The sequence below is a fragment of the Artibeus jamaicensis genome, unplaced genomic scaffold, assembly GCF_021234435.1.
Source record: "Artibeus jamaicensis isolate MK-2021 breed Jamaican fruit bat unplaced genomic scaffold, CSHL_Jam_final contig_786, whole genome shotgun sequence".
Taxonomy (NCBI): Eukaryota; Metazoa; Chordata; class Mammalia; order Chiroptera; family Phyllostomidae; genus Artibeus; species Artibeus jamaicensis.
The window spans coordinates 4,985,265-4,999,779 of NW_026521971.1; the positions used below are offsets into that span (position 1 = coordinate 4,985,265).

General features: G+C 40.0%; 1 protein-coding gene across 2 annotated transcripts in view; it reads left to right on the forward strand.

The window, feature by feature from the left end:
• SMAD5 (SMAD family member 5) overlaps positions 1-14,515 on the forward strand; it is a 55,975-nt gene that overhangs the window by 18,162 nt on the left and 23,298 nt on the right. Inside the window, exons 2-3 of one of the 2 annotated variants that reach the window (XM_037138392.2) lie at positions 6,939-7,106; positions 7,867-8,439. In XM_037138392.2, the coding sequence (XP_036994287.1) occupies positions 8,037-8,439 (403 nt within the window). In that variant the 5' untranslated portion in view covers positions 6,939-7,106; positions 7,867-8,036. The remainder of the gene's footprint in view (positions 1-6,938; positions 7,107-7,866; positions 8,440-14,515) is intronic. The other variant, XM_053672753.1, reaches the window with a different exon arrangement.

Consider the following 14,515-nt stretch of genomic DNA (forward strand, 5'->3'; position numbering starts at 1 on the left):
TTTTCTTTTTAAAGTCTAGTTATTTTGGTAGGTATGGAGCTATAATTTAGTGTTACTCTTTTTTTAAAAATTTTTATTTTATTGATTATGCCATTACAGTTGTTCTATTCCTCCCTTCATTTCCCTCCACCCTGTACCCCCCTACCCCTAACATTCCCCCCCTTTAGTTTATGACCATGTGTCTCAAGTTCTTTGGATTCTATATTTCCCATACTATTTTTGCCCTCCCCCTATCTATTTTCTACCTACCATCTATGCTACTTATTTTCTGTACCTTCTCCCCTCTTCTCCTCCCACTCCTCTGTTGCTAACCCTCCATGTGATCTTCATTTCTGTGGTTCTGCTCCTGATCTAGCTGTCCTTTTAGCTTGCTTTTGTTTTAGATGTGGTTGTTAATAACTGCGTTTGCTGTCCTTTCACTGTTCATCTTTTTTTTCTTAGATAAGTCCCTTTAACATTTCATAGAATAAGGGCCTGGTGATGATGAACTCCTTTAATTTGATCTTACCTGAAAAGCACTTTATCTGCCCTTCCATTCTAAATGAAAGTCTTGCTGGATAGAGCAATCTTGGTTGTAGGTCTTTGGATTTCATGACTTGGAATACCTCTCTCCAGCCCCTTCTTGCCTGTAAAGTCTCTTTTGAGAAATTCACTGACAGTCAGATGGGAACTCCTTTGTAGGTGACTGTCCCCTTATCTCTTGCTGCTTCTAGGATTCTCTCTTTCATTTTAATCTTGGCTAATGTAATTATGATGTGCCTTGGTGTGTTCCTTCTTGGGTCTAACTTCTTTGGGACTGTCTGAGCTTCCTGGATTTCCTGGAAGTCTATTTCCTTTGCCAGATTGGGGGAATTCTCCTTCATTATTTGTTCAAATAAGTTTTCCACTGGTGGCTGTGCCTTTCCCCCTTCTGCTACCCCTATAATTTGGATGTTGGAGCGTTTAAAGATGTCCTGGAGGTTCCTAAGCCTCTCCTCATTTTTTTGAATTCTTGTTTCTTCATTCTTTTCTGGTTGGTCATTTTTTTCTTCCTTCTGGTCCACTCCTTTGATTTGAGTCCCAGTTTCCTTTCCATTACTATTGGTTTCCTGTGCATTACCATTCATTTCCATTAGTTTAGCCTTCATATGTTCCTCTAATTTGTGACTAAAATCAACCACTTCTGTGAGCATCCTGATCCCCAGTGTTTTGAACTGTGCATTTGAAAGTTTCACTATTTCTTCGTCACTTAGATTTATGGGTTCTGGGGCTTTGAGATCTTCTTGAGCCATTTTTGGTCTGTTTGTGCCCATTAAGTATGAGGAGCAGAGCCTTAGGGGCGGGGCGGGCCAATAGGGAGGGGTTGCTGGGTTGTGATGCTGTATGTGGTGGCGGGGTCAGAGTGGGGAAATGTCTTCCCCCTCTCCTGCTTCCCGCTGCTGGGTGAGGAGCGAAGCCTGAGGTGTTCACCAGGGCAGGGTCGCTCAGGTCGCTGGGTTGTGATGCTGTATGTGGGGGCGGGGTCAGAGCCGGGATATGGCCGCCATCTCTGCTGCTGCCCGTCTCTGGGACCCGCTGGGTCCTGTCTCACCGCCCATTCCCTCGCTGGTCTATCTGCTGCCCTTCACCCTGCGGGATCCTCTGGTCGCTCACTGGGTCTTGCTCACTAGGTCACTCACTGGGTCGGCCCTCTGCAACCCCACCCCTGGGATCCACATGCCTGAGTCCGTCTGACCAAGTTTTCCTGTGCAACCCCGCTCCGCCAGCTGCTGGTTTTGCCCCTCTTACCGGTCAGACTGAAGAATTCGTTGTTATCGGACTTCCGAAAAGTTCAATTTTCTGTGTTCTGGCTGTGTTTTCTGCTGCTAATATTTTGTTGTCTCTAAACTTGGTTGTGTGAGAAAGCACGGCATCTCTACCTATGCCTCCATTTGGTGGAAGTCCCTAGTGTTACTCTTTTTAAAGATATCTGTTGATAACTTGTGATGTCAAGCCCAGTTTTCCTTCTTATGTGCTTGATCAGGTCTTTGGCTTATTCATGAGTGAATTTTTGTGATGAATTTTGTTCCAGTTTTTAACTCTGTAAGATGAGACTTAGATAATGAGTACTTGGATTACTTTGCATGTACCACTTACAACATAGTTGGGAACATTCTAACACAATTTTGGAAAGAGTTCCATTAAACGTGTTTAAAAATTTTAACCATGCTGTATTTAAACAGTTGATGTAAGGTTTGTCTCTACCCTTTTCCTACACCTAGGTTTAAGAAAACACAAACTGAGCCTTAGGTTTTGAAATCTGACACTCCTTACTCATTCCGAAGCCAGTCTGTTGAAGTCTAATTAATGACACTGCCATTCACCAAAGTCATTGGCCTTTTCTTGGTTCACATTCTTTTAAAACTCTCCCTTGTGTTTAAATTTCTATGATACCATTGTATCTAGTTCTAAGATCTTCAGTTTAGTGATACGTTATCAGTAACTCTTTCTGCTTTTTCATACTCGTGAATGTTCCCTAATATTCACATATTTACTTGCTGCTTTTTTAATTATTTTGAAAACCTACACTGCCTTACTGTTTCAGCTCTTCTTAGTGCAAAATCTTAGATCTGTTTTTCACCTTTTCTTTGCTAAATCTGTATCTCCAATCACGCTCCCTTTTCAGTAGAGTTAACCATCTACTCTGCCAACAAAGCCACTTTTTTAGTGTCCTTAATTCTATTAGTGGAATTGTCATTATCTTAGTCATCCCGGTTTAAAATTTGAAGTTATCTTTAAAGATTTTGTTTATTTATTTATTTTGGGGGGTAGAGAAAAACATCAATGTGTGGTTGCCTCTTGCATGCCATGCCCCCTATTGGGGACCTAGCCCACAACCCAGTCATGTGCCCTAGACTAGGAATCAAACTGGCAACACTTACATTCATAGGCCGACACTCAATCCACTAAGCCATACCAGATAGGTCTGAAGTTAACTTTCATTGCAAGGTACACTTGATAGAAAAATCAATGATAATTCATTAGATGAGGTTTGTCCGAAAGAAGTCCAGCCATTGTATATATAACAAGAATAGTTTGCCATCATTGTAACCTGGCAGCCAAGGAGAGTGGACTGGAATGTGCATGTGTGAATAATGACAATTTCACTGTACTAGTCAGTGGAGGCGGTAGACGTATTGAATGAGTGTGTGTGTTGTGTGGCTGTTGCATTCAAAATGACTGAGTGAGTAGAGCTAGGAATCTTCATCAAATTTTTCAGTAAGCTTGACATTCCTTCATGGAAACTATTTGCATGGTTCAGAAAGCTGCAGCTATGGGCAACTGGTGATTGGTAGCTTCATGTATCGCATCTCATGCCGAGCTTTTTGGCAAAACATCAAATCACCCAGGTGACTCATCACCCGCTACAGCCCAGATGTGGCACCCAGTGACTTCCAGCTTTTCCCAAAACTAAAATTACCTTTATAAGGGAAGAGATTTCAGACTGTCAGTGAGATTCAGGAAAATATGGCAGGGCAGCTGATGGCAGTTGGGAGAACTGTGTGAAGTCCCATGGTGTCTACTTTGAAGGGGACTGTGATGTCATTGCCCTATGTATAATGTTCTTGTGTCGCCTATCTTCAGTAAATATCTGTATTCTTCATATTACATGGCTGGATACCTTCTGGACAGACCTTGTATACTCCCTTAGTATGTGGTATGGAATATGGCATAGTGCCAGGTGCTGAAGACTTCTGCCTGGGGGGATTTTGTTCTCTATTTGGGAAGTGAAGATATGTTTCTGTCATTTAAGATATTAATTATAATAAATATAGTAAATGGCCATAGCCTCTTTAGGGTGGGTTAGTAAGGGATTCTTCACAAAAGGGGATGATTTTGAGCTTATCATGAGGGGTGACTGAGATTTCTTTTGGAAAACACAGATGGGCAGAGGTGCAGGGTTTGGGTTGGATCAGAAGGTGTGTGTGGTGTTACAGAGATGGGTATGTGAGGCTGGGGCTGGATCCAGGCAGTCTTTGGGGTCTTGACTTTTCGTCTTGTATACTAATGATCATGATTCATATTTGAGAAGGACTTTCCAGTTGATAAAGCATCTGTTATATGCCTGTGTATTTTTTCTCATGTATACGCATATACTTTTATTACTCCAACATTTCAGTGACTTAGAAACCATTACATATGCTTTGCAGAAAAGTTCATAGGCTTAGAAAGAGGGAAGCCTGTGAGGGTCAGGGTCATATATATACCTAGTAAAGAACAGCATCTGATCTTCTGTTTTCATAACACTACTTTTAAAAATTAAAAATAGTAATTGTTTTGAATTATAAAACATTTAAACACACAGGAAAGTAGAGAAATTAACATCTTATGATTTGCCATGGTTTCTTCAAATCTAATTTGAAAAGAAACTTGGGTAAGTCTTTTCCATGCTTGCTTTATTTTTCTTTCTTTCATCAGAAGCAACCCAGTTAGGGTTCAGTGTCCTGAGGTCAGTGTGTATCATTCCAGGCTTCCTTTTATTCTGTTCCTGTAGCTGTGTTTACCATAGGTGACATTTTTTTTTTGTTTTAAATTTTACACAGTTCTTATATAGACATGTGTATTTTTGCAAATTGTCTTTTTCCTCACTCATTTCATAAATAGGCACTGTTCCAGGTGCAGGGTACGAGATGGTGGATAAGGAGGATGAGGCCACCTGCCTACTAACATTTCAGGGGGGAGACAATAATAAATAAAATCGATAATGTAATATCAGGTTAGGATTAATGCCATGAAAGGAAATTAAGGAGGATCAAAGGATAGAAAATGTTGTGGGAGTGAGATAGATTTTAAATAAAGTGTTTGGGAAAGTCCTTTTTTAGGAGGTGACATTTGTGCAGTTGAATTTATTGAGAGTGTAAGTCATGTTACTATGTGAGAAAAGAAAATCCCAGAGGAAGGAACACTAAGTGCAAAGGCCTTGAGATAGAAACGACCTTGGAGCACTTGAGAAATGGAAAAGCCAAGCATGTTAAGTACAAAGTTAGGGAGAGAGTGGTAAGAAATGAGTTTGAAGAAGCCAAAGGCCAAATCAGATAGGTCCTAGAAAGTAATGTTAGGGAATTTGGATATTGAGTGTAATGGGAAGTTACTGGATGATTTTGGAGCAGAGGAATGATATGGTTTGATGTACTTTTACACTGGAATTCTGTGAATAATATGGAAGCTCTTTCTATACTTATATGGAAAGATCTTGAAGATACATTGTTTATACATTTTTATGTACCTGGCTTTTTTTCTTTTTAGTATACTGCTAATTATGTAAAAAAAAATTATGTATCTATGTGTGTGTGTATTTGTATTTGCTTGTATTTGTGGAAAGTTTTTTCGGAAGGACATAAAAGACAAATAAAAGGGATTGCTTGTCAGAAGGGGAACTGATGATGGGGGGAAATGGAAGGGAAACTGACCACTGGACGCTTTTTAATAAATCAAGAAAATAATTTTAAGTGTACACATCTTAGCTGCCAGCAATCTGAATTTTCACTAGCTGAACTCACCCACTTAATCACCCAGAGCAAGAGGCAGAACTTTAGCAGGATAGCAGAAACCCTCAGGTTCCCATCTGGGCAGTACCCCACCCCCACCCTTCCCTTCAAAGGGTAATCACCATCCTGGCTTCTGCTCACATGCATTGGTTTCTCCTGCTTTTTGTACCAGTGCTCTTAACTCTATTCTATTCATCATAATTTATTGTAGATTACCTACTGTTTCTGTTTCAGCATTGTGCAAGTAATGCATTAATGATTGATTCCCTTTGTTAGAGGGTCAAAACAATATAGAAGTATATGAAACAGATCACACAGGTCCCCTCTCTATCCCTCCTCCCCATTCCATACCTCTCCCCAGAGGTAACTGCACTGAATAGCTTGGCCTTGTAGTGTTTGTTTTGTGTTTACATATACAGCTAACTTCCTTTTTTTTCTTTTTGGTACATAATATGGTTATTATGATACTAGATTAGTAAATATTTATTAAGCATTTTGTAGTGGTTAACTACTAATCTAGTATCTGGTCTTCAGGCTCCTCTCCTTTTGTCTCCCCCTTCCTCAACATATGTGTCCATTGCTCATCTACACTCTCTCACATACACGTGCCACCCTGTCCAGCCCCCATTTATTCCCATATTACAGAATAAGATCTCAGTCAGCCAGGCGTATCTCCTCTCGGTCCTAGGAAGTGCTCTATTCATGTATGTTCATATACTTTTCTGTTTATATCCTTTTGTCCTTGAAATTTCCCTGCTCGTCTCATACAGCCAAACCATGCCTTTAGTTTCTGACCCAGATGGTGTGTATCCTATGTCCTTGATGTAGCAGCAACTGAGGTCAGCCCTTTTTAAAAGTATTTTTTAGCACATACACTTTATTATCTGATATTTGTTACTAAAAATGTGCTTTCATTCTCGTTACGTATCTTTAGTTTAATGTAGCCAGCTTTACCTACCCGGCAAAAATTTTTCTATGTAGGGTTGGGCATAGTTATTCATACATAAGAAGTATACCTTCACTTCCCTGCACCGTTCTCCCCACGGTTCGAACATAGTGTAGAGAGCCGCTAGTATTTGGTCAGAACCAGGAACAGTGCCTGGCACCTAGTGGGCTCTCAGTAAGCATATGCTGAATGAGTGACTCAGCTCTGAAGATGAAACCTATTTGGTGTGATTTTTTTTTTTAAAGCACCATCATGGCTGTTCATAATATGTGGCATGTAGCGATCAATAATTATTTGTTGGATTTAATTTAGTTCATGTTTACCTGGGTTTTAACCGAGCACATACATTCTTTTCTGGGAAGATGTGCCCCCAGTGCAGAATAGTCCTGATGGTAGAGTTTGTCACAGACCTAGCTGCTGTGGTATTTGGCCGTTTTAGGCACAAGAAAGGAAGCATCTCTTATTACTGACATCTTTTTTCCCAGATATTTCTCCTGCTGCTCACTGGTTGCTCATTGTCTGTAGCCTGCTGTGTGGTCACCACAGGGGACCGCACGCATTCTCATCAGGAGAACACCACTGCACACCACCTCCTCCTGTCATCAGCTCCTCGGGCTTCTTCATGGTGCAGAGCCGTTGTCTGCCTGGAGCAGGTTCGTTAACTAACTGTGTTTAAAATATCCTAGACGGCAGTAGGAGTTTACAAATTATAAACTGTCCTTTTTGGGGGTTAAAGTTTTAAAAACTATTCACCTTTCTTAGTTTTAAAAATAGATACTTTTCATTTTCCTGGCAGTTAATGTGTATTAAGATTCTTTTTGAGGGTTCGGTACATATTATCGTATGACAAGCTTTAATAAAATTTGCATCTAATAATGTGACTTGAATAAGACCATGGCTTTTGTCCAAACCTTGTAAGTTTTGTGAAACATTTTAAAGAGAACAGTGACCTTACAGAAGAGCTAGATTTCTTTTAAGACACTCGTTCAGATCAGGCTGTATAAGGCTCAAAATCGACATAGCATGTAACATGGGTTTCAATGAAGAAAAGTGCTTGGAATCAAACCTTAGAAGGCCATCAGGGGGCTTCCTGGTCTGACCAAAGGAATTAAAAAGTTTAGAGGCTGTTTTCTGTTTGATTGTTTTTAAATAATACATAGAAGGTAGAGAAACCTGTTTTTGCTTTTGGTTATTATTTGGCATTGCCTGTGACTTATTCGCTCATATTAAGAAGATGGAATTGAGTGATCCCAGGACTTTTGAGAAAAAAATTTTTTGTAGACTTAGGGTTTTTTTTGTTTTAGTTTATAATGCTTTTCTCTCTTATTTAAAAATAACATACTTTTTAATTATAATGATTTTAATGTATGTTAATTGCATTCTTTTAAATTAGGGATATTCTTTCTCTTTCAGGACTTGAACCAATCTAAAGAAGCTTATGGCACTTACGAAGATAAATGTCACTCTTGCCTTTTAAATTGGAACTTCCGTTTAGGACCTGTGTATGACTTTACATCTGTGACCTCTTCTTTCAGGAGCCACAGACTTTGAGTTGCAGGAAGGTCTCTGAAGATTTCTATCAAATGACGTCAATGGCCAGCTTGTTTTCTTTTACTAGTCCAGCAGTAAAGCGATTGTTGGGCTGGAAGCAAGGTGATGAAGAGGAGAAATGGGCAGAAAAGGCAGTCGATGCTTTGGTGAAAAAGCTGAAAAAGAAAAAGGGTGCTATGGAGGAGCTGGAGAAAGCCTTGAGTAGTCCAGGACAGCCGAGCAAATGTGTCACTATCCCCAGGTCCTTAGATGGACGTCTGCAAGTTTCTCACCGAAAAGGCTTACCCCATGTTATATATTGTCGTGTCTGGCGCTGGCCTGATTTGCAGAGTCATCATGAGCTAAAACCATTGGATATTTGTGAATTTCCTTTTGGATCTAAGCAAAAAGAAGTTTGTATCAACCCATACCACTATAAGAGAGTGGAGAGTCCAGGTAGGTTTTGCTCCTGTGAGAAGAATTTAGAAAACTTATCTTTTCCTGATTTGCATTTAACTGGATTTAGTGATTAAAAGGTTACATTGTTGTGGTTTCCTTCCTAAAGATTTTTTTTAAAGATTAAAAAAATATTTATTTATCTTTAGAGGGGAAGGGAAGGAGAGAGGGAGAAAAACATCAATGTATGGTTGCCTCTGGTGCTCCCCATGTTGGGAACTGGTCTGCAACCCAGGCATGTGCTCTGACTGGGAATTGAACTGCGATCCTTTGATTTGCTGTCCCGAGCTCAGTCCACTAAGCCACACCATCCAGGGCTTCTTCCTAAAGATTTTAATCTTGGAAGGAATACTGGGTTTTGAATTCAGCTTTTTATATATAGATGATCCAGTTTTCATGGCCTCTCAGCTATTCGTGACAGCACGTAAGCATGGCGTAGTGCTGCCCATCCTAAAGTAACAGTTGAAGAATTCCCGCCTTGCCCTCATTCATACCTCCACACACCCAATCTTCTGCACCGTTTCCTCTAGTTCTTTTGGAAGAGTCTCCATTTTTATCATCTTCACATTACTTTCCTTCCATTCTTTGTTGACTCTCCTCTAGTTAGTCTTCGCTGCCATTTGGCTTGTCAGGATCACTAGTGATCCGGGAGACAGCGGCCATTCTACATCCTCTTGTTCACCCTCCCAGCGCCATTTGATACAGTTGCTCTCCCCCCGCCTCAAGGCTTTTTCTGTATTGGCTTCTGAAACCTTGCAGTTTCCTGGTTGTCCTATCTTCCTGCCTGTTGTTGCTTGGGCTCTTTGTTGGTTCATTTTTCCTGTTTTCATAGGATTCAGTCCCTGGACAGTTTCTGCATCTGTATCTATCTTCTATGTGCTCTCATGCTGTCTCATGTCTTAGAGCCATCTGTAAGCTCAGGCTAACATTTAGAAGCCCAATCAACTTTTCTTTTGAGATTTAGACTTTTGTGTCCAGTTGCGTACTTGATACTTCCACTGGAGTGTGCCCAATACCATATTTAATATCTAAATAGGACTTCCGATTTTTTTCCCACTAAGCCATTTTTTTCTTCCAGTTTTCCTTATTGAAGTAAATGGCACCAATATTTATGTAACTGCTACCTAGAAGTCATCTTCTATTTCCCTTAACACCCGCGTTTGGGCTGCGAGCAGACACCATTCGCGGTGCCTTCAGAACATGTCTTGGTAATGTCAGTGCTCGCCACCTGCGATATGGCTGTTCTGTGCAGCATGTCGTCGTCCTCCACCTCCAGTTGTCTTTTCACTGGTCTCTCTGCTGCTTTTCCTCCCTCTCCAGCCCATTCTGTTTTCTACATAGCAGCCAGAGTGATGTTTAAAAATATGTGTTGAATCATGTCAGTCCCTGCCCAAAATACTTTGAAGGCTCTCAGTCAGAGTTAGAACAGATTTCTACAAGACCCTGCATGACTTCCTCTGTTCTTTGGACTGGCCATACTCCTGCACCGAGGCTTTTTTCTTGCTGTTTCCTCTACTTGAGGAGTATTCTCCTCTTTCTATGGCACATTTTCTCACTCCATTCATTCCTTGCTGAAATACCCACATCATTACGTGATGCTATGTTAGATATTTGTTTATTGACTGGAGTGAGTAGGACCCTCCTCTGTCTCACTCTGTGCTGCATCCCCAGTGCTATAGATGATGCTCGGTAAAGAACATTTTGTTATGAATGAACTGTGTATGCTGAGTGAGATACTAGCTGGGCCCATTAGTTATCTATTGCTGCATAACAAAAAATGGTTTAACACACGTTTATTATTCCACAGTTTCTGTGGGTCAGGAGTCCAGGCCCAGCTGAACTGGGTCCTTTGTAATGCTGTAGCCAAAGTGTTGGTCATGGCTTGCGTCTCCTCTGAGCCCAGCTGGGGAAGGATCTACTTGCCAGCTCAGGTGATTGTTGAGAGGATTCAGTTCCTTGCCGGCTGTTGGATTCTTGGTGGTTGTCAACTGGAGGCTGCCTTCATTTGTTTGCCACATGACCTCTGCGTAGGTAGCTCACATACATGACAGTGTACTTCTTCAAAGCCAGCAAGAAAAATAGGGTCTCCTTGCTGGAAGGGTACTACATTCTTATGGAATGTTACCACGTACATCCTACCACTTTTGCCATGTTCTGTTGGTAGAAGCAAGTCACAGGTACACTCACAGAGAGAGGATTTCACAAGAATGGTACACAGAGGAGGGAACACGGTGGTCACCTTGGAGTCTGTGTGCCACACTGAGTTTCACGTGGGGATAATATAAGCCCAGGATGGTAAAAAGGCTGTGAAAAGGACATTGGATGTGGAGACTGGCAGAAAGAATAGCAGTGAGGTGTTGCCAGGGGAAGTTCAGTTTAAGGGCTTTAGAGCTGCCAATTGGTATTTGAGGTGACTCTCAGTTTCTTATTTAATCCAAGGAGATCTGTGGCCTTTAGGAACTGATGAAAAAAGGAAGATTTGAGGAGTTAATAGAGAAGTATAGTCTGAAAAATTACCTAGCTTGATTTAGGCTGGTCTAGGAATTCAGTGTATTATAATAGCCACTGTATGATTAACAATCTTCCAGTAGAAATCTTATTTTTATTTATTTTTTTAAAAGATTTTATTTATCTTTAGAAGGGAAGGAAAGGAGAGGAGAGAAATATTAATGTACGGTCGCCTCTCATGGGTCCCTTGCTGGGAACTGGCTTGCAACCCAGGCATGTGCCCTGACTGGGAATTGAACTGCGATCCTTTGGTTTGCAGGCCCGTGCTCAATCCACTGAGCTACACCAGCCAGGGGGAAGTGTCTTATTTTTTTAATAATCTATTTTCTCCACCATGATTCATTCTGTAGAAAAAACTGGGGCATAGCCCTGGTATGTTTAAGCAAGTAAAGCATCATTATAAAGGATGGATCACTTTATGGTTGCAGTATTAATGAAGTGGGGGTAGTAGTAACTGTAATAGTAATGAATGTGTATTGAGCATTGTAGACCAGGCACTTTTTTTAATATTATGAGGTTATTTCTTTATAGGGTTAGAAAATGGTACTAACACTGTAAACCTAGTAAGTTTACAGTCTTGGCTGGTATAGCTCAGTGGATTGAGCATGGGCCTGCAAACCGAAGCATCACTGGGTTGTGGGCCAGGTCCCCAGTCAGGGGTGCTTGAGAGGCAACCACACACTGATGTTTCTCTCCCTCTCTTTCTCCTTCCCTTCCCCTTTTTGTAAAAACAGATAAGTAAAATCTTTAAAAAACAAAATTGAACCTAGTAAGTTTACAGATAAGGAAAACCAAGGGAAGTAACTGATACAAGATTATATTGCTAATATATTGTAGAAAGAGAAAGTACTACAAAGGTGGAAGATAGTTGGGAAAGAAAAACAGGGTCAACCCAGGTGGCCCAGTGCCTTAATCTAATAGGCAGTGTTGTCTGGGGATTTAAGTGTTGTTTCTGGAACCAGACTTTCTGGGTTTTAATCCTAATTTTATCAGTATATGAAAGGGACTATGGGCAAGTTATATAACCATTCTGTGGCTTAGTTTCTTCATCTGTGAAACAGGAATAATAATATCTACCCTCTGGTTTTAGTATGAGGATTAGATGAGTTAATGTATGAAAAGTGCTTAGATTCAAACATTAACTGCTTCAGAATGAACTTCAAGTTAAATATCATTCTAATAGTAATAATCCTGGAAATAGAACATGAGGAACATGGCAGAGGAAAATTATCAAAGAAATACTACTAGAATAAGTTCCAGAACTGAAAATTGAAAAGGTCCAGTGACTGAATAACCAGATGAGGGATAAAAAAAAGACCCAAACATGAAATTTTAGTATATTATGGATAAAAAAAAATATTCTGAAAGCTCTTAGAGAGAAAATACAGAACATGTAGAAAGGATTGAAATGAGAATGTTGTATTTCTAATGGAAATTTGGATTTTAGAAGAAAATAAAGTATTGCCCCCAAAATTCAGAGACAAAAAGTTATGTATTCTAGAATCTGTCTGCAGACAAACAAAAGGCAAGATGTATTGTATGTGCAAGGACTCAAAATTTATCTTCCTTATACCCTGCCACTTAGGAAGGTATTTGAAGGAGGTGAGGCTCAGGAAATGAGATCTAGCAGGAGAGAGGAGAATAGAAGGGAAGTCCAAGGACTGCAGATTTGTAGGAGACTTAAGTAGCAACTAGTCTAGATTTTAGCAGAAGGATGGAGGATCCAGGGGGAAACATGGAGTCAACAGAGTTTTGTGTTTATTTGTGGTGTCTGGAAAGTACTGTTGACAGGAATTTGACAAGCCTGTTGGACTTCTGGAAGAGGAACAAGGCAATAATTAACTGCAGTAAAACCACTGTTCAGGAGAAACTATAATCATGGTATATACTTAGCTCAACAAGGAATAATCTTCATATATAATATTAACATGATATTAATTTAACCAAAAATTTTTAATGTAACTTTATTGTGAGAAAGGGGGATGGGATAGAATGATAATAAGAAAGCCACTTCATTTGCTGTCATACCAAATCTATAAATGTCATAAACTCAATAATAATATAAACATATTATTTAGTGGTACATAAAATATTAGAAAATGGTTAAGAATTTATATATATATATATTTAAAGATTTTATTTATCTTTAGAGGGGAAGGGAAGGAGAGAGGGAGAGAAACATCAATGTATGGTTGCCTCTCGTGTGTCTCCTGCTGGGAACTGGCCTGCAACACAGGCATGTGCCTTGTCTGGGAATTGAACCACGATCCTGTGGTTCGCAGGCCCGCACTCAATCCACTGAGCTACACCAGCCAGGGCAGTATATTTTTTGTTTCTGGAAGCAGTATGGATGAGGCTTGGAAGTTGCTGTTTTTGTTATAATCTCTTGTATTATCAATCTTTGTAAACTATCCATGTATTTTTAGGGGGTAAAAATAAAATAATAAAATGTGTATAGATATACAAATAAGGGAGAAGTCTGTGATATTTAGCTTTGCATTAAAAAAAAAAAGTAAAATTCTTACTAGATTGAATTTCTAAGTAGTTATTTTCCTGAGTTTTTCAGATTGCTGGCTAGCTAAACACGGAAGCTCCTGCTGCCCAGCGCCTGCCTGTTCTCTGGTGGCAGCTGTCCCTTGTTCTTTAAGGAGGGCAGCAGTTGGTGATACACAGTAGATAAAAGCCTTGTAGACAGACATTAACCACATAATTACAATAGTAGTTCAGTAAAATAAAAACAGCAAACAATACAAGTCAGAGCCTCTCGATTCCTCAGGTACACCCTGCTTCTGGGAGGGGAGTATGACCTAGTAAACTGAGAAACCTTGATTTTGTTGGTGCTAATGATGTGAAAGAGATTTTCAGAAATGAAATAACATTGACAAATATAAGAAAGTTGTAAAAGATGAGTTGCTTCAGTGAGTTCAAAGAAATTGGTCTGTTCCTGTTTTCTATGGGGAAAGGCAATCAAACACTGTGTGTGGTTGATCTCTTGGGTCTATGGAGAAAGTGAATATTTGGCTTTATTCAAAAAGATTATCTTTTAAAAAATGTATCTCTTAAAATGTTTGGGCTTTGTTGATAAATATTTTTAATATGGTCCTGGTTAGAAAACTGACTTTGAATAAAAGATTCTACATGGGAAAACTTTCAAGTGAGGAAATCTTGACCAAAGAACATAAAATGTGAGATCTCTGAAACTGAGAAACATGAAATGCTCAAAGTTGGAAACCTGGAGGCTTTCAGGACATCTGTATAGCTGACCTCAACTCACCAGTCTCTCCCTCTTGCTTCCTGGTTCAGTGGCTAGACCCGCCGTTTTATCCTTTCTGACCTTCCTCCTGGAGTCTCCCCACCATTGGCACTCCGCTGTGAGATCCTCCTAGTTCTTTGAGGTCCCCTCAGAGACTGTCTTTTCCACAACATTCTGTTTGATTCATTGCCAGCTAGAGGTACTCACCTTTGTTGAACTCTCATTGCATTAAATTTTCTGTATTACTGTTGTTTTAAAATATGCCTTATCTCTTATAGAACAGGAGTCGTATCTTCTCTGGGTTTTCTGTCACTT